The sequence below is a fragment of the Dendropsophus ebraccatus genome, chromosome 6 (genome assembly GCF_027789765.1).
Source record: "Dendropsophus ebraccatus isolate aDenEbr1 chromosome 6, aDenEbr1.pat, whole genome shotgun sequence".
NCBI classification, from domain to species: domain Eukaryota; kingdom Metazoa; phylum Chordata; class Amphibia; order Anura; family Hylidae; genus Dendropsophus; species Dendropsophus ebraccatus.
In genome coordinates this window covers 152,002,772-152,025,700 of record NC_091459.1, presented here as the reverse complement: position 1 = coordinate 152,025,700, position 22,929 = coordinate 152,002,772, and the positions used below count along the sequence as shown (strand labels likewise).

General features: G+C 50.5%; 1 protein-coding gene across 2 annotated transcripts in view; it reads right to left on the bottom strand.

Annotated features, from left to right (window-relative positions):
• NRBP1 (nuclear receptor binding protein 1) overlaps positions 1–22,929 on the bottom strand; it is a 78,171-nt gene that overhangs the window by 5,970 nt on the left and 49,272 nt on the right. Inside the window, exons 8-16 of one of the 2 annotated variants that reach the window (XM_069973306.1) lie at positions 21,681–21,704; positions 7,873–7,956; positions 3,870–3,928; positions 3,588–3,686; positions 3,291–3,423; positions 3,095–3,197; positions 2,950–3,000; positions 1,005–1,140; positions 870–923 (exon numbers count right to left, since the gene is read on the bottom strand). In XM_069973306.1, coding sequence (XP_069829407.1) covers positions 870–923; positions 1,005–1,140; positions 2,950–3,000; positions 3,095–3,197; positions 3,291–3,423; positions 3,588–3,686; positions 3,870–3,928; positions 7,873–7,956; positions 21,681–21,704 — 743 coding nt within the window. The remainder of the gene's footprint in view (positions 1–869; positions 924–1,004; positions 1,141–2,949; positions 3,001–3,094; positions 3,198–3,290; positions 3,424–3,587; positions 3,687–3,869; positions 3,929–7,872; positions 7,957–21,680; positions 21,705–22,929) is intronic. The other variant, XM_069973307.1, reaches the window with a different exon arrangement.

Sequence of the window (22,929 nt, the reverse complement as noted above, 5' to 3'; positions counted from 1 at the left end):
GGTAGGATATCTATCGGTGAGGAGGGTAGTATATCTATCGGTGAGGAGGGTAGGATATATATCGGTGAGGAGGGTAGGATATATATCGGTGAGGAGGGTAGTATATCTATCGGTGAGGAGGGTAGTATATATATATTGGTGAGGAGGGTAGGATATCTATCGGTGAGGAGGGTAGGATATATATCGGTGAGGAGGGTAGGATATATATCGGTGAGGAGGGTAGGCTATAAGTGGTGAGGAGGGTAGGATATATCGGATGAGGAGGGTAGGATATCTATCGGTGAGGAGGGTAGTATATCTATCGGTGAGGAGGGTAGGATATATATCGGTGAGGAGGGTAGGATATATATCGGTGAGGAGGGTAGTATATCTATCGGTGAGGAGGGTAGTATATATATATTGGTGAGGAGGGTAGGATATATATCGGTGAGGAGGGTAGTATATCTATCGGTGAGGAGGGTAGGATATATATCGGTGAGGAGGGTAGTATATCTATCGGTGAGGAGGGTAGTATATCTATCGGTGAGGAGGGTAGTATATATATCGGTGAGGAGGGTAGTATATCTATCGGTGAGGAGGGTAGGATATATATCGGTGAGGAGGGTAGGATATATATCGGTGAGGAGGGTAGGATATATATCGGTGAGGAGGGTAAGATATATTGGTAAGGGCGGCAGTATATATATATCGGTGAGGAGGGTAGGATATATCAGTAACGGCGGCAGTATATATATATCGGTAAGAGCAGTCGTATATATGTGTGAAGGGGAGCTCGGTGCAGGAGAGTGGGGTGCACAGCAGTAGTGCTATATACTCGCAGTATACGGCTCAGTACATGTAGCAGGGAGACATTAAAGATGGCGTCTTACATGGTGCTTGGCTCCTTCCTCCACAGACTCGATGTTGCACTGCATCTGCACCACCTGCACCACACAACAACCAGAGTGTCAGCTCTGTGGTCAAGGCAAGGACCAGCCTAGGACTCTATAAAACCTACAACTCGCCTTCCGTGTCTCCAGCTCAGCCGGCTCGGGAGTCGGGGTCTTCACAGAGGGAGGGACCACCGGGGATTTGACCACTTCTTGTTGTGGCTGCTGAGGTCGCGGAATTCCAAACGCGGTCAGGGGGTAAATGCCATTTCTACAGGACAGGAAACAAAGGTGTGACCTAGTACAACCCCCATCATTACTGTGGTGTGACCTAGTACAACCCCCATCATTACTGTGGTGTGACCTAGTACAACCCCCATCATTACTGTGGTGTGACCTAGTACAACCCCCATCATTACTGTGGTGTGACCTCGTACAACCCCCATCATTACTGTGGTGTGACCTCGTACAACCCCCATCATTACTGTGGTGTGACGTAGTACAACCCCCATCATGACTGTGGTGTGACCTAGTACAACCCCCATCATGACTGTGGTGTGACCTAGTACAACCCCCATCATTACTGTGGTGTGACCTAGTACAACCCCCATCATTACTGTGGTGTGACCTAGTACAACCCCCATCATTACTGTGGTGTGACCTAGTACAACCCCCATCATTACTGTGGTGTGACCTAGTACAACCCCCATCATTACTGTGGTGTGACCTAGTACAACCCCCATCATTACTGTGGTGTGACCTAGTACAACCCCCATCATTACTGTGGTGTGACCTCGTACAACCCCCATCATTACTGTGGTGTGACCTCGTACAACCCCCATCATTACTGTGGTGTGACGTAGTACAACCCCCATCATGACTGTGGTGTGACCTAGTACAACCCCCATCATGACTGTGGTGTGACCTAGTACAACCCCCATCATTACTGTGGTGTGACCTAGTACAACCCCCATCATTACTGTGGTGTGACCTAGTACAACCCCCATCATTACTGTGGTGTGACCTAGTACAACCCCCATCATTACTGTGGTGTGACCTAGTACAACCCCCATCATTACTGTGGTGTGACCTAGTACAACCCCCATCATTACTGTGGTGTGACCTAGTACAACCCCCATCATTACTGTGGTGTGACCTAGTACAACCCCCATCATTACTGTGGTGTGACCTCGTACAACCCCCATCATTACTGCGGTGTGACCTAGTACAACCCCCATCATTACTGTGGTGTGACCTAGTACAACCCCCATCATTACTGTGGTGTGACCTAGTACAACCCCCATCATTACTGTGGTGTGACCTAGTACAACCCCCATCATTACTGTGGTGTGACCTAGTACAACCCCCATCATTACTGCGGTGTGACCTAGTACAACCCCCATCATTACTGTGGTGTGACCTAGTACAACCCCCATCATTACTGTGGTGTGACCTAGTACAACCCCCATCATTACTGTGGTGTGACCTAGTACAACCCCCATCATTACTGTGGTGTGACCTAGTACAACCCCCATCATTACTGTGGTGTGACCTAGTACAACCCCCATCATTACTGTGGTGTGACCTAGTACAACCCCCATCATTACTGCGGTGTGACCTAGTACAACCCCCATCATTACTGTGGTGTGACCTAGTACAACCCCCATCATTACTGTGGTGTGACCTACTACAACCCCCATCATTACTGTGGTGTGACCTAGTACAACCCCCATCATTACTGTGGTGTGACCTAGTACAACCCCCATCATTACTGTGGTGTGACCTAGTACAACCCCCATCATTACTGTGGTGTGACCTAGTACAACCCCCATCATTACTGTGGTGTGACCTAGTACAACCCCCATCATTACTGTGGTGTGACCTAGTACAACCCCCATCATTACTGTGGTGTGACCTAGTACAACCCCCATCATTACTGTGGTGTGACCTAGTACAACCCCCATCATTACTGTGGTGTGACCTACTACAACCCCCATCGGACTGTCTTAGCGTTACTGTAGCAGGCAGTCTAGCTTCCCCAATACCCCTCAGTTATCTCCAGCTCATCTGTCCATGTTACCTGACATCTTCTAGGAACTTGTCCAGCTCCAGAGCAGGGGACTGTGAGAACCTGAGAGAGAGAGAGAGAGGCGGCCATTACTGCTCCATCCATCCTGTGCTATGTACCTTGTGTGGACGCCGGGGCACAGTCCCCGGATACTCACATCATGTGGACGCCAACCCGGTCAATGTGATTGATCTCGGCCAGGATGGCACTCATGTCCCGGTTTTTGGTCATCTCTTCTAAGGCATTTTCTGGGATCATATCTGTAGGAGAAGGGAAGGCGTCAGAGCAGCCAGAGAACGGAGACGCCAGTCATCTTGGAGGGCAGAAGCGCAGCTGGTGGGCTAAATACTCACGCTGATGAGACACAATACAATGGGCCGCCAGTAACTTCAGAGACGGTACTTCAAACAAGGCCTGGTGGAAGAGCAGCTCCCGGGCAGTGGGCCGCTTACTGGGGTCCATCTCCAGACACTTCTGGATGAATTCCTACCATACAGGGATGTAAAAAATAGATCACAGGCTCCTAAGGGCACAACACATACCTAAAGAGATGGTACCTCCGGTCAACAAGAAGCCCTCCCACGCCCAGTATGATGACCAGCTGTACAGAACCATGACCTCTGAAACTACAGACCCTTCAGGATACTCACCCTCTGCAGCGGGTCCTCCAGAAACTGGATAGCATTGTTTATCGCCTCCTGCGGGACAAATGATGACTCTCCATTGCCCTGGATCTCCAGGACGGCCATCTGCAGACAAAAAGGGCCACAGTTACAGGCAGCACACAATACACTCCACTTACTATTACCACTGGATATAAGAGCGGCTAGTGCTCGGTGAGATACTGAACCCTCCAGCTCTGCATCTTCCTTGTACAATAATGTGTCTGCACAGCCAGGGAACGCTGTGTGCGTGCTTCGCCGCTATCTCACCTCCAGCGCGCACATTCCAAAAGAGTAGATGTCCACCGCGGTGGTCACATTGGTCACCTCTGTAACAAAAGCAGGTCAGTCACAATGCTGAGCCTTACATGGCTGAAAAGCCACACTTTACACCCAACAACAAACCCATCCTGTCTAAAAACCTAACAGCCAACACCAAACCCTTCCAATCAATGAGTCTAACACCCAACACCAAACCCATCCAATCAATGAGCCTAACACCCAACACCAAACCCATCCAATCAATGAGCCTAACACCCAACACCAAACCCATCCAATCAATGAGCCTAACACCCAACACCAAACCCATCCAATCAATGAGCCTAACACCCAACACCAAACCCATCCAATCAATGAGCCTAACACCCAACACCAAACCCATCCAATCAATGAGCCTAACACCCAACACCAAACCCATCCAATCAATGAGCCTAACACCCAACACCAAACCCATCCAATCAATGAGCCTAACACCCAACACCAAACCTATCCAATCAATGAGCCTAAGGGTGCGTTTACACAGAAAGATTTATCTGACAGATTTTGGAAGCCAAAGCCAGGAATGGATTTGAAAAGAGGATAGATCCCAGTCTTTCCTTTATGACCTGATCCCTGTTTATAGTCTGTTCCTGGTTTTGGCTTCAAAGATCTGTCAGATAAATCTGTCTGTGTAAATGCACCATAACACCCAACACCAAACCCATCCAATCAATGAGCCTAACACCCAACACCAAACCCATCCAATCAATGAGCCTAACACCAAACCCATCCACTCAATGAGTCTAGCACCAAACCCATCCACTCAATGAGTCTAGCACCAAACCCATCCACTCAATGAGTCTAGCACCAAACCTATCCAATCAATGAGCCTTACACCCAACACGAAACCCATCCAATCAATGAGCCTAACACCCAACACCAAACCCATCCAATCAATGAGCCTAACACCCCACACCAAACCTATCCAATCAATGAGCCTAACACCAAACCCATCCAATTAATGAGCTTAACACCCAACACCAAACCCATCCAATCAATGAGCTTAGCACCAAACGCATCCAATCAACAAAAATCACATCCAACACCAAACCCATCCAAATCAATGAGCCTAAGGGTCCATTTACACAGAAAGATTATTTGACAGATTATCTGCCAAAGATTTGAAGCCAAAGCCAGGAATGGACTTGAAAAGAGGAGAAATCTCAGGCTTTGCTTTATGACCAGTTCTCTATCCCATCTACAAACCCAACACCAAAGCCATCCCATCAACACACCTCACACCAAACCCATCCCATCTACACATCACAGAACCAAAACCAAACGAATTCCATCTACGTTCCTCATACCCAACACTAAACCTGTTCATCTACACACCACATACCCAACACCAAACCCATCCCATCTATACACCCAACACTAAACCCGTCCCATCAATGCACCTCACAACACCAAACCAGTCTCATCTACACACCAAACCCATCCCATTTAACCCTTTGAGGACCAGGCCCAAAATGACCCAGTGGACAGCGCAAATTTTGATCTTAGTGTTTTCGTTTTTCCCTCCTCCCCTAAGAGCTCCAGCACTCTCAGTTTTCTATCTACAGGTCATGTAAGTGATTATTTGTTACAGGAATAGTTGTACTGTGTAATGGTGTCATTCATTTTACCATAACATGTATGATGGAACCCCAAATATATTATGTATGATGGAACCCCAAATATATTATGTATGATGGAACCCCAAATATATTATGTATGATGGAACCCCAAATATATTATGTATGATGGAACCCCAAATATATCATGTATGATGGAACCCCAAATATATCATGTATGATGGAACCCCAAATATATCATGTATGATGGAACCCCAAATATATCATGTATGATGGAACCCCAAATATATCATGTATGATGGAACCCCAAATATATTATGTATGATGGAACCCCAAATATATCATGTATGAGGGAACCCCAAATATATCATGTATGAGGGAACCCCAAATATATCATGTATGAGGGAACCCCAAATATATTATGTATGATGGAACCCCAAATATATTATGTATGATGGAACCCCAAATATATTATGTATGATGGAACCCCAAATATATTATGTATGATGGAACCCCAAATATATTATGTATGATGGAACCCCAAATATATTATGTATGATGGAACCCCAAATATATTATGTATGATGGAACCCCAAATATATTATGTATGATGGAACCCCAAATATATTATGTATGATGGAACCCCAAATATATTATGTATGATGGAACCCCAAATATATTATTTATGAAGATATAAATAGGTGAAATCGTAAAAAAGAATGCAATATGGTAACGTTTGGGGGGTTCCTGTGTCTACGTAATGCACTATATGGTAACAGCGACATGATACCATTATTCTATAGGTCAGTACGAACACAACCATATGCAGGTTACACAGATTCTCTAATGTTATATATATTTTTTTTTATGAAATCCTTTTTTTTGGCAATTAAATATTAATAAAATGGGCCTATTGTGACGCTTATAACGGTTTTATTTTTCACCTACGGGGCTGTATGGGGTGTCATTTTTTCCGCCATGATCTCTAGTTTTTATTAATACCATATTTGTGAAGATCGGACGTTTTGATCACTTTTTATTGATTTTTTTTAATATATAATGTAACATAAAATCGGTAATCCGCGCACTTTTCCCCTCTTTTCGTGTACGCCGTTCATAGATCACAATGACGCTTGTTATATTTTAATAGATTGGACAATTACGCACGCTACGGTATATGTTTATCTATTTATTTATTTTTATATGTTTTATTTATATAATGGGAAAGGGGGGTGATTTAGACTTTTATTGGGGGAGGGGCTTTGGGGTAGTGTAATAGTGTTTTGAACTTTTTTTTTTTTTTACACTTTTGAAGTCCCTTTGGGGGACTTGTACATACAATACTTTGATTTCTACACTGATGAATGCTATGCCATAGGCCTAGCATTGATCAGTGTTATCGGCGATCTGCTCATTGAGCCTGCCTGTGCAGGCTCAGTGTAGCAGATCGCCGATCGGACCGCATGGAGGCAGGTAAGAGACCTCCGGCAGTCCGTTTCAACGATCGGGACCCCCGCAGTCATACTGCGGGGGTCCCGATCACTTACACTTAAACGCTGCGGTCGCGCGCGCGATCGCTGCAGCGTGTCATTACCGGTGAGGTCCCGGCTGCTGATTGCAGCCGGCCCCCACCTGCTATGAAGCGCGCTCCGCTCCGGAGCACGCTTCATAGCGGGAGAAACACCCAGGACGTAAGGTTACGTCATGGGTCGTCTGGGGACAGACTTCCATGACGTAACCCTACGTCCAGGGTCGTCTAGGGGTTAAACACCAAAGACATGACACCAAACATGTTCTATTTACAAACCTCACACAATACTAAACCTGTCCCATCTACACACCACACACCCAACATTAAACCTGTCCAATCCACACACCACACACATTCAACACTAAACCTTTCCCATCTACGCACCTTACACTCAACACCAAACCCATTCCATCTACACACCACACCCCCTCCCATTTACATACCACACCCCCAACCCATTCCATCTACACCCCCCAACACCAAACCCATCCAATCTACGCACCACACCCAGCACCAAACCTATTCCATCTAAACACCCACATAACACCAAACCCATCGCATCTATACATACCCAACACCAAACCTATCCCATCTACACAACTCACACCAAACCCACCCCATCTATGCAGCTTACACTCAACACCTAAAACGTCCTATCAATAAACCTCACACACAACACCAAACTCGTCCAATCTACACACCACAGACCCAAACAAGAAACCTAACTCATCCCATCCAATCTTCACACCCATCCCGTCCCATCTACACACTACAGACCCAAAACCAAACCCTTCCTATCAACACTCCACAATCATCACAAGACTGTGTGAGCCCATTAAGCATTTACCTCCGTATTCAGGTGCAAAGAAATGCAGGTTTTTCTGCTCCTCCCGACACGTCTTCACGTGATTGTTGATGGTATCTGGAGCCACTAGAGAAAGGAACAGAACTGCTAAGATACAACTCACAACCAACAGATCTAGAAGAATAAGGCCACTTTATCTACCATATAATTGGAAATCCTCAATACCCACCACAATCATCACAGCAACCGAAAACCCGGAGCCTAAATACACACCATCCCCACAAAGCTTACGGCCTACAGGAGTGCCCTCTAAGAGTTGTATGAACAGTGGATGGAAAAGCTACTGTAGTCACATGAGGATGATCTGTGGTCATCGTAGTTATAAACCCGTGAGGTTTTGTGTTATAATAGGAGACATGGGGGAGTCCTCTACAGTCATAGAAGCCACCTGAAGACCATTCATAATGACTCTGGTCATTAGAAGGCCATAGGAGTTATAGGGGAGCCCTAGATGGTCATTGACAACACCTGTAGATCATTCAAGGTAACTGTGGTCACAAGGCAGTCATGGGAAACATTTGGGAGCCCTGTACAGTCATAGAAAGCACCAGAACACCATTCATTGTAACTGTGGTCATGGGGCAGTCATAAGAGATATGGAGGAGCCCTGGACGGTCATAGAAGCCACCTGAAGATCATAGGGACTATGGTCACAAAGCAGCTCGGGCTGTAGTGAACACCAAACCCATCCAATCTACGACCATTCTAAGGAGTAGAACATTCCGGACCCCACAATGTTATGAGAACCTCTGACATCTGGACAGCTTCCTGAACGTGCAAGGGAACTAGGTATGGATTCAAGAACTACTGACTGTACAAGACCATGGCTAATGATGAGCAGGGCGAGATCTCATCCTCTGAAGCACATGATGAGCTTCATTACACCCCAACCAGGGTGACAGGTGACATCTGCAGAGCATCGCACCCTGTCCCCACATACCATGTCAATGAGCAGATGATTTAATCTACTGTGTCCGGTGTCTTGTAGAGAATGCCGCACTCGGAGGGCGGACAGTTGTGTCGCACTTGGTGCACTCAGAGGACATGATACACACGATGCATAAAAACTGCCCGATATTTGGCTTCTAGGTGAAATTTATCGAAGGTATATATCATGGGATACACTTACACACATACTTATATATATATACACACACACACACATATATATTTGCACAAACACATATATTAGGGCGGGATAATATGGGAAAAAAATAAAATCTCGATTTAAAAAAAAAAAAAAAATTTGGACGATTTTTTTTCCTTCCTTTTTTGCTAAACAGACAGACCATATTTCTCCCTGCAGCGTCAGATAACTATTTGATACTAATGATCTTTCAGACAATAACTGTATTGCTTCCCAGTGTAACAGAAACCCCCCTGTGCCCCATATAAGTAGTTTTCCCAAATACATGCAACTCTGTGCCCCCATATAGTATAGGAGATCTTGTTTGTGCCTCCATCTAGGTAGGGTGTTTTAGTACAGGTATAGACGAGGGGTGCGGTAGTTGTAGTACAGGTATAGACGAGGGGTGCGGTAGTTGTAGTACAGCTATAGGCGAGGGGTGCGGTAGTTGTAGTACAGGTATAGACGAGGGGTGCGGTAGTTGTAGTACAAGTATAGGCGAGGGGTGCGGTAGTTGTAGTACAGGTATAGACGAGGGGTGCGGTAGTTGTAGTACAGGTATAGACGAGGGGTGCGGTAGTTGTAGTACAGGTATAGACGAGGGGTGCGGTAGTTGTAGTACAGGTATAGACGAGGGGTGCGGTAGTTGTAGTACAGGTATAGGCGAGGGGTGCAGTAGTTGTAGTACAGGTATAGATGAGGGGTGCGGTAGTTGTAGTACAGGTATAGGCGAGGGGTGCAGTAGTTGTAGTACAGGTATAGACGAGGGGTGCAGTAGTTGTAGTACAGGTATAGACGAGGGGTGCAGTAGTTGTAGTACCGGTATAGATGAGGGGTGCGGTAGTTGTAGTACAGCTATAGGCGAGGGGTGCGGTAGTTGTAGTACAGGTATAGACGAGGGGTGCGGTAGTTGTAGTACAGCTATAGACGAGGGGTGCAGTAGTTGTAGTACCGGTATAGATGAGGGGTGTGGTAGTTGTAGTACAGGTATAGACGAGGGGTGCGGTAGTTGTAGTACAGCTATAGGCGAGGGGTGCGGTAGTTGTAGTACAGGTATAGACGAGGGGTGCGGTAGTTGTAGTACAAGTATAGGCGAGGGGTGCGGTAGTTGTAGTACAGGTATAGGCGAGGGGTGCGGTAGTTGTAGTACAGGTATAGACGAGGGGTGCGGTAGTTGTAGTAGTACAGGTATAGACGAGGGGTGCGGTAGTTGTAGTACAGGTATAGACGAGGGGTGCGGTAGTTGTAGTACAGGTATAGACGAGGGGTGCGGTAGTTGTAGTACAGGTATAGACGAGGGGTGCGGTAGTTGTAGTACAGGTATAGACGAGGGGTGCAGTAGCTGTAGTACAGGTATAGACGAGGGGTGCAGTAGTTGTAGTACAGGTATAGACGAGGGGTGCAGTAGTTGTAGTAGTACAGGTATAGGCGAGGGGTGCGGTAGTTGTAGTACAGGTATAGACGAGGGGTGCGGTAGTTGTAGTAGTACAGGTATAGACGAGGGGTGCGGTAGTTGTAGTACAGGTATAGACGAGGGGTGCGGTAGTTGTAGTAGTACAGGTATAGACGAGGGGTGCGGTAGTTGTAGTACAGGTATAGACGAGGGGTGCGGTAGTTGTAGTACAGGTATAGACGAGGGGTGCGGTAGTTGTAGTAGTACAGGTATAGACGAGGGGTGCGGTAGTTGTAGTACAGGTATAGACGAGGGGTGCGGTAGTTGTAGTACAGGTATAGACGAGGGGTGCGGTAGTTGTAGTAGTACAGGTATAGACGAGGGGTGCGGTAGTTGTAGTACAGGTATAGACGAGGGGTGCGGTAGTTGTAGTACAGGTATAGACGAGGGGTGCAGTAGCTGTAGTACAGGTATAGACGAGGGGTGCAGTAGTTGTAGTACAGGTATAGACGAGGGGTGCAGTAGTTGTAGTACAGGTATAGGCGAGGGGTGCGGTAGTTGTAGTACAGGTATAGACGAGGGGTGCGGTAGTTGTAGTACAGGTATAGGCGAGGGGTGCGGTAGTTGTAGTAGTACAGGTATAGACGAGGGGTGCGGTAGTTGTAGTACAGGTATAGACGAGGGGTGCGGTAGTTGTAGTACAGGTATAGACGAGGGGTGCGGTAGTTGTAGTACAGGTATAGACGAGGGGTGCAGTAGTTGTAGTACAGGTATAGATGAGGGGTGCAGTAGTTGTAGTACAGCTATAGGCGAGGGGTGCGGTAGTTGTAGTACAGGTATAGACGAGGGGTGCGGTAGTTGTAGTAGTACAGGTATAGATGAGGGGTGTAGTAGTTGTAGTACAGGTATAGACGAGGGGTGCGGTAGTTGTAGTACAGGTATAGACGAGGGGTGCGGTAGTTGTAGTAGTACAGGTATAGATGAGGGGTGCGGTAGTTGTAGTAGTACAGGTATAGATGAGGGGTGTAGTAGTAGTAGTACAGGTATAGATGAGGGGTGTAGTAGTTGTAGTACAGGTATAGACGAGGGGTGCGGTAGTTGTAGTACAGGTATAGACGAGGGGTGCAGTAGTTGTAGTACAGGTATAGACGAGGGGTGCAGTAGTTGTAGTACAGGTATAGACGAGGGGTGCGGTAGTTGTAGTACAGCTATAGGCGAGGGGTGCGGTAGTTGTAGTACAGGTATAGACGAGGGGTGCGGTAGTTGTAGTACAAGTATAGGCGAGGGGTGCGGTAGTTGTAGTAGTACAGGTATAGGCGAGGGGTGCGGTAGTTGTAGTACAGCTATAGACGAGGGGTGCAGTAGTTGTAGTACAGGTATAGACGAGGGGTGCAGTAGTTGTAGTACAGGTATAGATGAGGGGTGCGGTAGTTGTAGTACAGCTATAGGCGAGGGGTGCGGTAGTTGTAGTACAGGTATAGACGAGGGGTGCGGTAGTTGTAGTACAGGTATAGACGAGGGGTGCGGTAGTTGTAGTAGTACAGGTATAGGCGAGGGGTGCGGTAGTTGTAGTACAGCTATAGGCGAGGGGTGCAGTAGTTGTAGTAGTACAGGTATAGACGAGGGGTGCAGTAGTTGTAGTAGTACAGGTATAGATGAGGGGTGCAGTAGTTGTAGTACAGGTATAGACGAGGGGTGCAGTAGTTGTAGTACAGCTATAGTCGAGGGGTGCAGTAGTTGTAGTAGTACAGGTATAGACGAGGGGTGCGGTAGTTGTAGTACAGATATAGTCGAGGGGTGCGGTAGTTGTAGTAGTACAGGTATAGACGAGGGGTGCAGTAGTTGTAGTAGTACAGGTATAGATGAGGGGTGCAGTAGTTGTAGTAGTACAGGTATAGACGAGGGGTGCGGTAGTTGTAGTAGTACAGGTATAGACGAGGGGTGCAGTAGTTGTAGTAGTACAGGTATAGACGAGGGGTGCGGTAGTTGTAGTACAGGTATAGACGAGGGGTGCAGTAGTTGTAGTACAGCTATAGTCGAGGGGTGCAGTAGTTGTAGTAGTACAGGTATAGACGAGGGGTGCAGTAGTTGTAGTAGTACAGGTATAGATGAGGGGTGCAGTAGTTGTAGTAGTACAGGTATAGACGAGGGGTGTGGTAGTTGTAGTAGTACAGGTATAGACGAGGGGTGCAGTAGTTGTAGTACAGGTATAGGTGAGGGGTGCGGTAGTTGTAGTATAGCTGTAGATGAGGGGTGCGGTAGTTGTAGTACAGATATAGACGAGGGGTGCAGTAGTAGTAGTACAGGTATAGATGAGGGGTGTAGTTGTAGTAGTACAGGTATAGACGAGGGGTGCAGTAGTTGTAGTACAGGTATAGGCGAGAGGTGCAGTAGTTGTAGTAGTACAGGTATAGGCGAGGGGTGCGGTAGTTGTAGTAGTACAGGTATAGATGAGGGGTGCAGTAGTTGTAGTACAGGTATAGATGAGGGGTGCAGTAGTTGTAGTACAGGTATAGACGAGGGGTGCGGTAGTTGTAGTACAGGTATAGGCGAGGGGTGCGGTAGTTGTAGTAGTACAGGTATAGATGAGGGGTGCAGTAGTTGTAGTACAGATATAGACGAGGGGTGCGGTAGTTGTAGTACAGGTATAGGCGAGGGGTGCGGTAGTTGTAGTAGTACAGGTATAGACGAGGGGTGCGGTAGTTGTAGTACAGGTATAGATGAGGGGTGCGGTAGTTGTAGTAGTACAGGTATAGACGAGGGGTGCAGTAGTTGTAGTAGTACAGGTATAGACGAGGGGTGTGGTAGTTGTAGTAGTACAGGTATAGACGAGGGGTGCAGTAGTTGTAGTACAGGTATAGGTGAGGGGTGCGGTAGTTGTAGTATAGCTGTAGATGAGGGGTGCGGTAGTTGTAGTACAGATATAGACGAGGGGTGCAGTAGTAGTAGTACAGGTATAGATGAGGGGTGTAGTTGTAGTAGTACAGGTATAGACGAGGGGTGCAGTAGTTGTAGTACAGGTATAGGCGAGAGGTGCAGTAGTTGTAGTAGTACAGGTATAGGCGAGGGGTGCGGTAGTTGTAGTAGTACAGGTATAGATGAGGGGTGCAGTAGTTGTAGTACAGGTATAGATGAGGGGTGCAGTAGTTGTAGTACAGGTATAGATGAGGGGTGCAGTAGTTGTAGTACAGGTATAGACGAGGGGTGCGGTAGTTGTAGTACAGCTATAGACGAGGGGTGCGGTAGTTGTAGTACAGGTATAGGCGAGGGGTGCGGTAGTTGTAGTACAGGTATAGGCGAGGGGTGCAGTAGTTGTAGTACAGGTATAGATGAGGGGTGCGGTAGTTGTAGTACAGCTATAGACGAGGGGTGCGGTAGTTGTAGTACAGGTATAGATGAGGGGTGCAGTAGTTGTAGTAGTACAGGTATAGACGAGGGGTGCGGTAGTTGTAGTACAGCTATAGACGAGGGGTGCGGTAGTTGTAGTACAGGTATAGGCGAGGGGTGCGGTAGTTGTAGTACAGGTATAGGCGAGGGGTGCGGTAGTTGTAGTACAGATATAGGCGAGGGGTGCGGTAGTTGTAGTACAGCTGTAGATGAGGGGTGCGGTAGTTGTAGTATAGCTGTAGATGAGGGGTGCGGTAGTTGTAGTATAGCTGTAGATGAGGGGTGCGGTAGTTGTAGTACAGGTATAGACGAGGGGTGTGGTAGTTGTAGTACAGCTATAGACGAGGGGTGTAGCAGTCCCTCAGCACGCTCAGTGGAAGGGGAAGGTCAGCGCGGCGATGTTAAGCGTCTGGAGGCCGCCGGCACCGCCCCGCCTCTCTCCAGCCTGCCCATCCAGCATCTTGCCCCCACCCACCCCTCTCCAGCTTGCCTGTGTCGCGCCCCACCACCCCTCTACGGCTTGCCCACTTGCCCCTCCCCCCCACTCTGGCATGCCCGCATCGCCCATCTCTGGCATGCCCATGTACCTGACACCGCGCAGCCAGAAATGATTTTTTGGTGAAAATCGAATTTACGTTTTTTACAAAAAATCTAATCGATTTCAACATTCTGGGCAAATTAATCGAATTAATTTGAATGATTGCCCAGCCCTAATTAATATATATATATATATATATATATAATTATATACACATACATACATACATTTATATACATACACACACACAGCAGGGATAAGTATCAGATCCACTGCCGACCACCTGCACAGAATGGGGGGGGGGGGGGGGGGGGTCATATTTCTGGTCGGTAACGTCACCTGTGAGAGACAGGATCCATAGAACATTCCGGATAATCACACTGTAGGATTTATAAATATTCACCATTTTATTCCATGATATAAGGATGTGATACAACAGAAGGAGAGAAGTTCCTATCTGGTGCAGTGTGGTTGCAGTTACAGAGGTCGGACGTTTCCTGGGGGTCCTGACCAGGTTTGCAGACCCTGCAGCAGGATTGTGCCCCCCTCCTCCATACACATTATCTCACAGCTTCCAGGTTTCTGGGCTGTCACTGGGGGCTACATTGAGTTACAACTCTCTCCAAAGATTTTCTATTGGGCTCAGGTGTGGAAACAGGCAGCCACTCTGGGACCATTAGATGCTTCTTACTGAACAGCTCCTTAGTTGTCCCGGCTGTGGGTTTCCTCCTTAGTTGTCCCGGCTGGGGGTTTCCTCCTTAGTTGTCCCGGCTGTGGGTTTCCTCCTTAGTTGTCCCGGCTGGGGGTTTCCTCCTCAGTTGTCCCGGCTGTGGGTTTCCTCCTTAGTTGTCCCGGCTGTGGGTTTCCTCCTTAGTTGTCCCGGCTGTGTGTCTCCTCCTTAGTTGTCCCGGCTGTGTGTCTCCTCCTTAGTTGTCCCGGCTGTGTGTTTCCTCCTTAGTTGTCCCGGCTGGGGGTTTCCTCCTTAGTTGTCCCGGCTGGGGGTTTCCTTCTTAGTTGTCCCGGCTGTGTGTCTCCTCCTTAGTTGTCCCGGCTGGGGGTCTCCTCCTTAGTTGTCCCGGCTGGGGGTTTCCTCCTTAGTTGTCCCGGCTGTGTGTCTCCTCCTTAGTTGTCCCGGCTGGGGGTTTCCTCCTTAGTTGTCCCGGCTGGGGGTCTCCTCCTTAGTTGTCCCGGCTGGGGGTTTCCTCCTTAGTTGTCCCGGCTGGGGGTTTCCTCCTTAGTTGTCCCGGCTGTGTTTCCTCCTTAGTTGTCCTGGCTGTGTGTCTCCTCCTTAGTTGTCCCGGCTGGGGGTCTCCTCCTTAGTTGTCCCGGCTGGGGGTTTCCTCCTTAGTTGTCCCGGCTGTGTGTCTCCTCCTTAGTTGTCCCGGCTGGGGGTTTCCTCCTTAGTTGTCCCGGCTGGGGGTCTCCTCCTTAGTTGTCCCGGCTGGGGGTTTCCTCCTTAGTTGTCCCGGCTGGGGGTCTCCTCCTTAGTTGTCCCGGCTGGGGGTTTCCTCCTTAGTTGTCCCAGCTGTGGGTTTCCTCCTTAGTTGTCCCGGCTGGGGGTTTCCTCCTTAGTTGTCCCGGCTGGGGGTTTCCTCCTTAGTTGTCCCGGCTGTGGGTTTCCTCCTTAGTTGTCCCGGCTGGGGGTTTCCTCCTTAGTTGTCCCGGCTGGGGGTTTCCTCCTTAGTTGTCCCGGCTGGGGGTCTCCTCCTTAGTTGTCCCGGCTGGGGGTTTCCTCCTTAGTTGTCCCGGCTGTGTGTCTCCTCCTTAGTTGTCCCGGCTGGGGGTTTCCTCCTTAGTTGTCCCGGCTGGGGGTCTCCTCCTTAGTTGTCCCGGCTGGGGGTTTCCTCCTTAGTTGTCCCGGCTGGGGGTTTCCTCCTTAGTTGTCCCGGCTGTGTTTCCTCCTTAGTTGTCCCGGCTGGGGGTTTCCTCCTTAGTTGTCCCGGCTGGGGGTTTCCTCCTTGGTTGTCCCGGCTGTGTGTTTCCTCCTTAGTTGTCCCGGCTGGGGGTTTCCTCCTTAGTTGTCCCGGCTGGGGGTTTCCTCCTTAGTTGTCCCGGCTGGGGGTTTCCTCCTTAGTTGTCCCGGCTGGGGGTCTCCTCCTTAGTTGTCTCGGCTGTTGGTTTCCTCCTTAGTTGTCCCGGCTGGGGGTCTCCTCCTTAGTTGTCCCGGCTGGGGGTTTCTTTCTTAGTTGTCCCGGCTGGGGGTTTTCTCCTTAGTTGTCCCGGCTGGGGGTTTCCTCCTTAGTTGTCCCGGCTGGGGGTCTCCTCCTTAGTTGTCCCGGCTGGGGGCTTCCTCCTTAGTTGTCCCGGCTGTGGGTCTCCTCCTTAGTTGTCCCGGCTGTGTGTCTCCTCCTTAGTTGTCCCGGTTGTGTTTTTCCTCCTTAGTTGTCCCGGCTGGGGGTTTCCTCCTTAGTTGTCCCGGCTGGGGGTTTCCTCCTTTGTTGTCCCGCCTGGGGGTTTCCTCCTTAGTTGTCCCGGCTGGGGGTTTCCTCCTTAGTTGTCCCGGCTGGGGGTCTCCTCCTTAGTTGTCCCGGCTGGGGGTCTCCTCCTTAGTTGTTCCGGCTGGGGGTTTCCTCCTTAGTTGTCCCGGCTGTGTGTTCCCTCCTTAGTTGTCCCGGCTGTGTGTTTCCTCCTTAGTTGTCCCGGCTGGGGGTCTCCTCCTTAGTTGTCCCGGCTGTGGGTCTCCTCCTTAGTTGTTCCGGCTGGGGGTTTCCTCCTTAGTTGTCCCGGCTGTGTGTTCCCTCCTTAGTTGTCCCGGCTGTGGGTCTCCTCCTTAGTTGTTCCGGCTGTGGGTTTCCTCCTTAGTTGTCCCGGCTGTGTGTTTCCTCCTTAGTTGTCCCGGCTGGGGGTCTCCTCCTTAGTTGTCCCGGCTGGGGGTCTCCTCCTTAGTTGTCCCGGCTGGGGGTTTCCGCCTTAGTTGTCCCGGCTGGGGGTTTCTTTCTTAGTTGTCCCGGCTGGGGGTTTCCTCCTTAGTTGTCCCGGCTGTGGGTCTCCTCTTTAGTTGTCCCAGCTGTGGGTCTCCTCCTTAGTTGTCCCTGCCGTGTGTCTCCTCCTTAGTTGTCCCGGCTGTGTGTTTCCTCCTTAGTTGTCCCGGCTGGGGGTCTCCTCCTTAGTTGTCCCGGCTGTGGGTCTCCTCCTTAGTTGTCCCGGCTGTGGGTCTCCTCCTCAGTTATCCCGTCTGTGGGTCCCCTCCTTAGTTGTCCCGGCTGGGGGTTTCCTCCTTAGTTGTCCCGGCTGGGGGTTTCCTCCTTAGTTGTCCCGGCTGGGGGTCTCCTCCTTAGTTGTCCCGGCTGGGGGTCTCCTCCTTAGTTGTCCCGGCTGGGGGTCTCCTCCTTAGTTGTCCCGGCTGGGGGTCTCCTCCTTAGTTGTCTCGGCTGTGTGTCTCCTCCTTAGTTGTCCCGGCTCTGGGTCTTTTCCTTAGTTGTCTGGCTGGGGGTTTCCTCCTTAGTTGTCCCGGCTGGGGGTTTCCTCCTTAGTTGTCCCGGCTGGGGGTCTCCTCCTTAGTTGTCCCGGCTGGGGGTCTCCTCCTTAGTTGTCCCGGCTGGGGGTCTCCTCCTTAGTTGTCCCGGCTGGGGGTCTCCTCCTTAGTTGTCTCGGCTGTGTGTCTCCTCCTTAGTTGTCCCGGCTCTGGGTCTTTTCCTTAGTTGTCTGGCTGGGGGTTTCCTCCTTAGTTGTCCTGGCTGGGGGTTTCCTCCTTAGTTGTCCCGGCTGTGTGTCTCCTCCTTAGTTGTCCCCGCCGGCCGTCTCCTCCTTAGTTGTCCCGGCTGGGCGTCTCCTCCTTAGTTGTCCCGGCTGTGGGTCTCCTCCTTAGTTGTCCCGGCTGTGGGTCTCCTCCTTAGTTGTCCCGGCTGTGTGTTTCCTCCTTAGTTGTCCCGGCTGTGGGTTTCCTCCTTAGTTGTCCCGGCTGGGCGTCTCCTCCTTAGTTGTCCCGGCTGGGGGTCTCCTCCTTAGTTGTCCCGGCTGGGGGTTTCCTCCTTAGCTGTCCCGGCTGTGTGTTTCCTCCTTAGTTGTCCTGGCTGTGTGTTTCCTCCTTAGTTGTCCCGGCTGTGTGTCTCCTCCTTAGTTGTCCCGGCTGGGGGCTTCCTCCTTTGTTGTCCCGGCTGTGGGTCTCCTCCTTAGTTGTCCTGGCTGGGGGTTTCCTCCTTAGTTGTCCCGGCTGTGTGTTTCCCCCTTAGTTGTCCCGGCTGGGGGTTTCCTCCTTAGTTGTCCCGGCTGGGGGCTTCCTCCTTTGTTGTCCCGGCTGTGTGTTTCCTCCTTAGTTGTCCCGGCTGTGTGTTTCCTTCTTAGTTGTCCCGGCTGTGGGTCTTCTCCTTAGTTGTCCTGGCTGGGGGTTTCCTCCTTAGTTGTCCCGGCTGTGTGTTTCCCCCTTAGTTGTCCCGGCTGTGTGTTTCCTCCTTAGTTGTCCCTGCTGACGGCAGCCACCCGTCAGCCAGACTGTAACCCGATGGGACGGCAGCCACCCGTCAGCCAGACTGTAACCCGATGGGACGGCAGCCACCCGCCAGCCAGACTGTAGCCCGATGGGACGGCAGCCACCTGTCATCCAGACTGTGACCTGACCTCTGACCTGACAGGATGACAGCCAACCTTAGGGCCCTATTCCACCGGACGATTATCGTTCAGATTATCGTTAAATCGTTCGGATCTAAACGATAATTGTTCGGTTGAAATGCAGTTAACGATTAACGACCGAACGAGAAATCGTTGATCGCTTTATAAGACCTGGACCTATTTTTATCGTTGCTCGTTTGTAAATCGTTCGCATTAAATAAATCGTCGTTTGGTCGTTCGCAGCAGATACGATTGCAATAGCGAAGAAATAGCGAAGAAAAAAATATCGCAAATACGATCATAAGTAACGATTATCGTTCCATGGAAATGAGTGAATGTTTTCAGGTCTTTCGCAATAGTAGTCGTTTGAGATTGTTAATCGTTAACAATTATGCGAACGATAATCGTTCGGTGGAATAGGGCCCTTACTCAGGGACACAATGGTCCCAATTCTATACGGCACCGCCAGACCCTAAAAGCTCCTGAAGCAATCCAGTCCCACAGGGACACAACAGAATATAAGGTGTGTCTAGTGGTGGTGGTGTTACAGTGTACAGGACAGGTGTGTCTAGTGGTGGTGGTGTTACAGTGTACGGGGCAGGTGTGTCTGGTGGTGGTGTTACAGTGTACAGGGCAGGTGTGTCTAGTGGTGGTGGTGTTACAGTGTACAGGACAGGTGTGTCTAGTTGTGGTGGTGTTACAGTGTACAGGACAGGTGTGTCTGGTGGTGGTGTTACAGTGTACAGGACAGGTGTGTCTAGTGGTGATGTTAGTGTACAGGACAGGTGTGTCTAGTGGTGGTGGTGTTACAGTGTACAGGACAGGTGTGTCTAGTGGTGGTGGTGTTACAGTGTACAGGACAGGTGTGTCTAGTGGTGGTGGTGTTACAGTGTACAGGACAGGTGTGTCTAGTGGTGATGTTAGTGTACAGGACAGGTGTGTCTAGTGGTGGTGGTGTTACAGTGTACAGGACAGGTGTGTCTGGTGGTGGTGTTACAGTGTACAGGGCAGTTGTTTCTGGTGGTGGTGTTACAGTGTACAGGGCAGGTGTGTCTAGTGGTGGTGGTGTTACAGTGTACAGGACAGGTGTGTCTAGTGGTGGTGGTGTTACAGTGTACAGGGCAGGTGTGTCTAGTGGTGGTGGTGTTACAGTGTGCAGGACAGGTGTGTCTAGTAGTGATGTTACAGTGTACAGGCCAGGTGTGTCTAGTGGTGGTGGTGTTACAGTGTGCAGGACAGGTGTGTCTAGTGGTGGTGTTACAGTGTATAGGACAGGTGTGTCTGGTGGTGGTGGTGTTACAGTGTACGGGGCAGGTGTTACAGTGTACAGGGCAGGTGTGTCTAGTGGTGGTGGTGTTACAGTGTACGGGGCAGGTGTTACAGTGTACAGGGCAGGTGTGTCTAGTGGTGGTGGTGTTACAGTGTACAGAACAGGTGTGTCTAGTGGTGGTGTTGTTACAGTGTACAGGACAGGTGTGTCTAGTGGTGATGTTACAGTGTACAGGACAGGTGTGTCTGGTGGTGGTGGTGTTACAGTGTACAGGACAGGTGTGTCTAGTTGTGGTGGTGTTGTTACAGTGTACAGGGCAGGTGTGTCTAGTGGTGGTGGTGGTGTTGTTACAGTGTACAGGACAGGTGTGTCTAGTGGTGGTGTTTTTACTGTGTACAGGACAGGTGTGTCTGGTGGTGGTGGTGTTGTTACAGTGTATAGGACAGGTGTGTCTAGTTGTGGTGGTGTTGTTACAGTGTACAGGCCAGGTGTGTCTGGTGGTGGTGTTACAGTGTATAGGACAGGTGTGTCTAGTGGTGGTGATGTTACAGTGTACAGGACAGGTGTGTCTGGTGGTGGTGTTACAGTGTACAGGACAGGTGTGTCTAGTGGTGGTGGTGTTGTTACAGTGTACAGGACAGATGTGTCTGGTGGTGGTGGTGTTACAGTGTACGGTGCAGGTGTGTCTAGTGGTGGTGGTGTTGTTACAGTGTATAGGACAGGCAGGGACATGTTGTGGCATAGCCACCAATAGGGACAGCTTTTTGCATATATGTATACACACACACGTATGTGGGCTTGATCAGATGACCTTTGTGCCCTCAGTGGTGTGGCCGTCACAGTGGGGTCTGATGTCCCCGTATACCTTATCATTCCGTTCTGACATACAGAAGTGTCCGAGCCTCAGAAGACCCTAATGTGGTGTGAGGCCGGCCTTACCTGCAGAGCCTTCACCTCCATCACCTAATCCGGCCACGTTTACTCATCTGCCACCACCTGGAAACCATCAACAAGCTGCAGCTGATGGATCCCTTCTACATGGCGACCGCTTGCAGCAGCTTGCTGACGGTTTCCAGGCAGCATTCTGGACATCCCCTGAGAGCGTGCCCCCCGTGTCTGTCTCATCCCATATCCCACCCCAAGCACAGAGCATCACTAAGCAAGCAGCTGAGGGGAGCACCAGGGCCACCCCCAATCCCCAGGGCAGGAGGGCAGAAATGCAATGAAGATGAGTAAGGGTTAAAGAGAAGCCATCTATTGGGTGGGGGACATGCAGACATGGGGGGCTCCTACATGCTACGGAGCTCAGCAGCTAACAAACCGCCCTGGAGCGCCTCCTCTGCAAAGCCAGGCCAGAGGGAGAGGAGATGATGAGATGCGGCCTCATACTAAGCCCCCAGAGCTGCAATCACCCATGTTACCAATGGCCCAGAATGCTGCAGGAGCTCCGCTGTTACATGGGTGAGTGCCACAAGCGGAACACAGATACAACGACAGAAACATCACAGGAGCTGAAGAGTCGTCTCACCATTAGCAAAAATCCTATGAAAGACTGGTGTGGAGACAGAGCGGCCGAAGCAGGAGATAAAACGAGACAGTCAATGAGTGGATGAGACGGCTGGGGGTGGAGGGAGCACGTCATATAATACAAGTGGTGGGACATGCAGCGGTGGGGTGGGGCGGGCTCTGCCTGTACATACACCACCGGGGAGGGCTCCGCCTGTACATACACCACCGGGGAGGGGGAGGGCTCCGCCTGTACATACACCACCAGGGAGGGCTCCACCTGTACATACAGCACACAACCAGGGAGGGCTCCGCCTGTACATACAGCACACAACCAGGGAGGGCTCCACCTGTACATACACCACCGGGGAGGGCTCCGCCTGTACATACACCACCGGGGAGGGCTCCGCCTGTACATACACCACCGGGGAGGGCTCCGCCTGTACATACAGCACACAACCAGGGAGGTCTCCGCCTGTACATACAGCACACCACCGGGGAGGGCTTCACCTGTACATACAGCACACAACCAGGGAGGGCTCCACCTGTACATACACCACCGGGGAGGGCTCCGCCTGTACATACACCACCGGGGAGGGGGAGGGCTCCGCCTGTACATACACCACCGGGGAGGGCTCCGCCTGTACATACACCACCGGGGAGGGCTCCGCCTGTACATACAGCACACAACCAGGGAGGGCTCCGCCTGTACATACAGCACACAACCAGGGAGGGCTCCGCCTGTACATACACCACCGGGGAGGGCTCCGTCTGTACATACACCACCGGGGAGGGATACACCTGTACATACAGCACACAACCAGGGAGGGCTCCGCCTGTACATACAGCACACAACCAGGGAGGGCTCCGGCTGTACATACACCACCGGGGAGGGCTCCACCTGTACATACAGCACACAACCAGGGAGGGCTCCGCCTGTACATACAGCACACAACCAGGGAGGGCTCCGCCTGTACATACACCACCGGGGAGGGCTCCGCCTGTACATACACCACCGGGGAGGGATACACCTGTACATACAGCACACAACCAGGGAGGGCTCCGCCTGTACATACAGCACACAACCAGGGAGGGCTCCGCCTGTACATACACCACCGGGGAGGGATACACCTGTACATACAGCACACAACCAGGGAGGGCTCCACCTGTACATACAGCACACAACCAGGGAGGGCTCCGCCTGTACATACACCACCGGGGAGGGATACACCTGTACATACAGCACACAACCAGGGAGGGCTCCGCCTGTA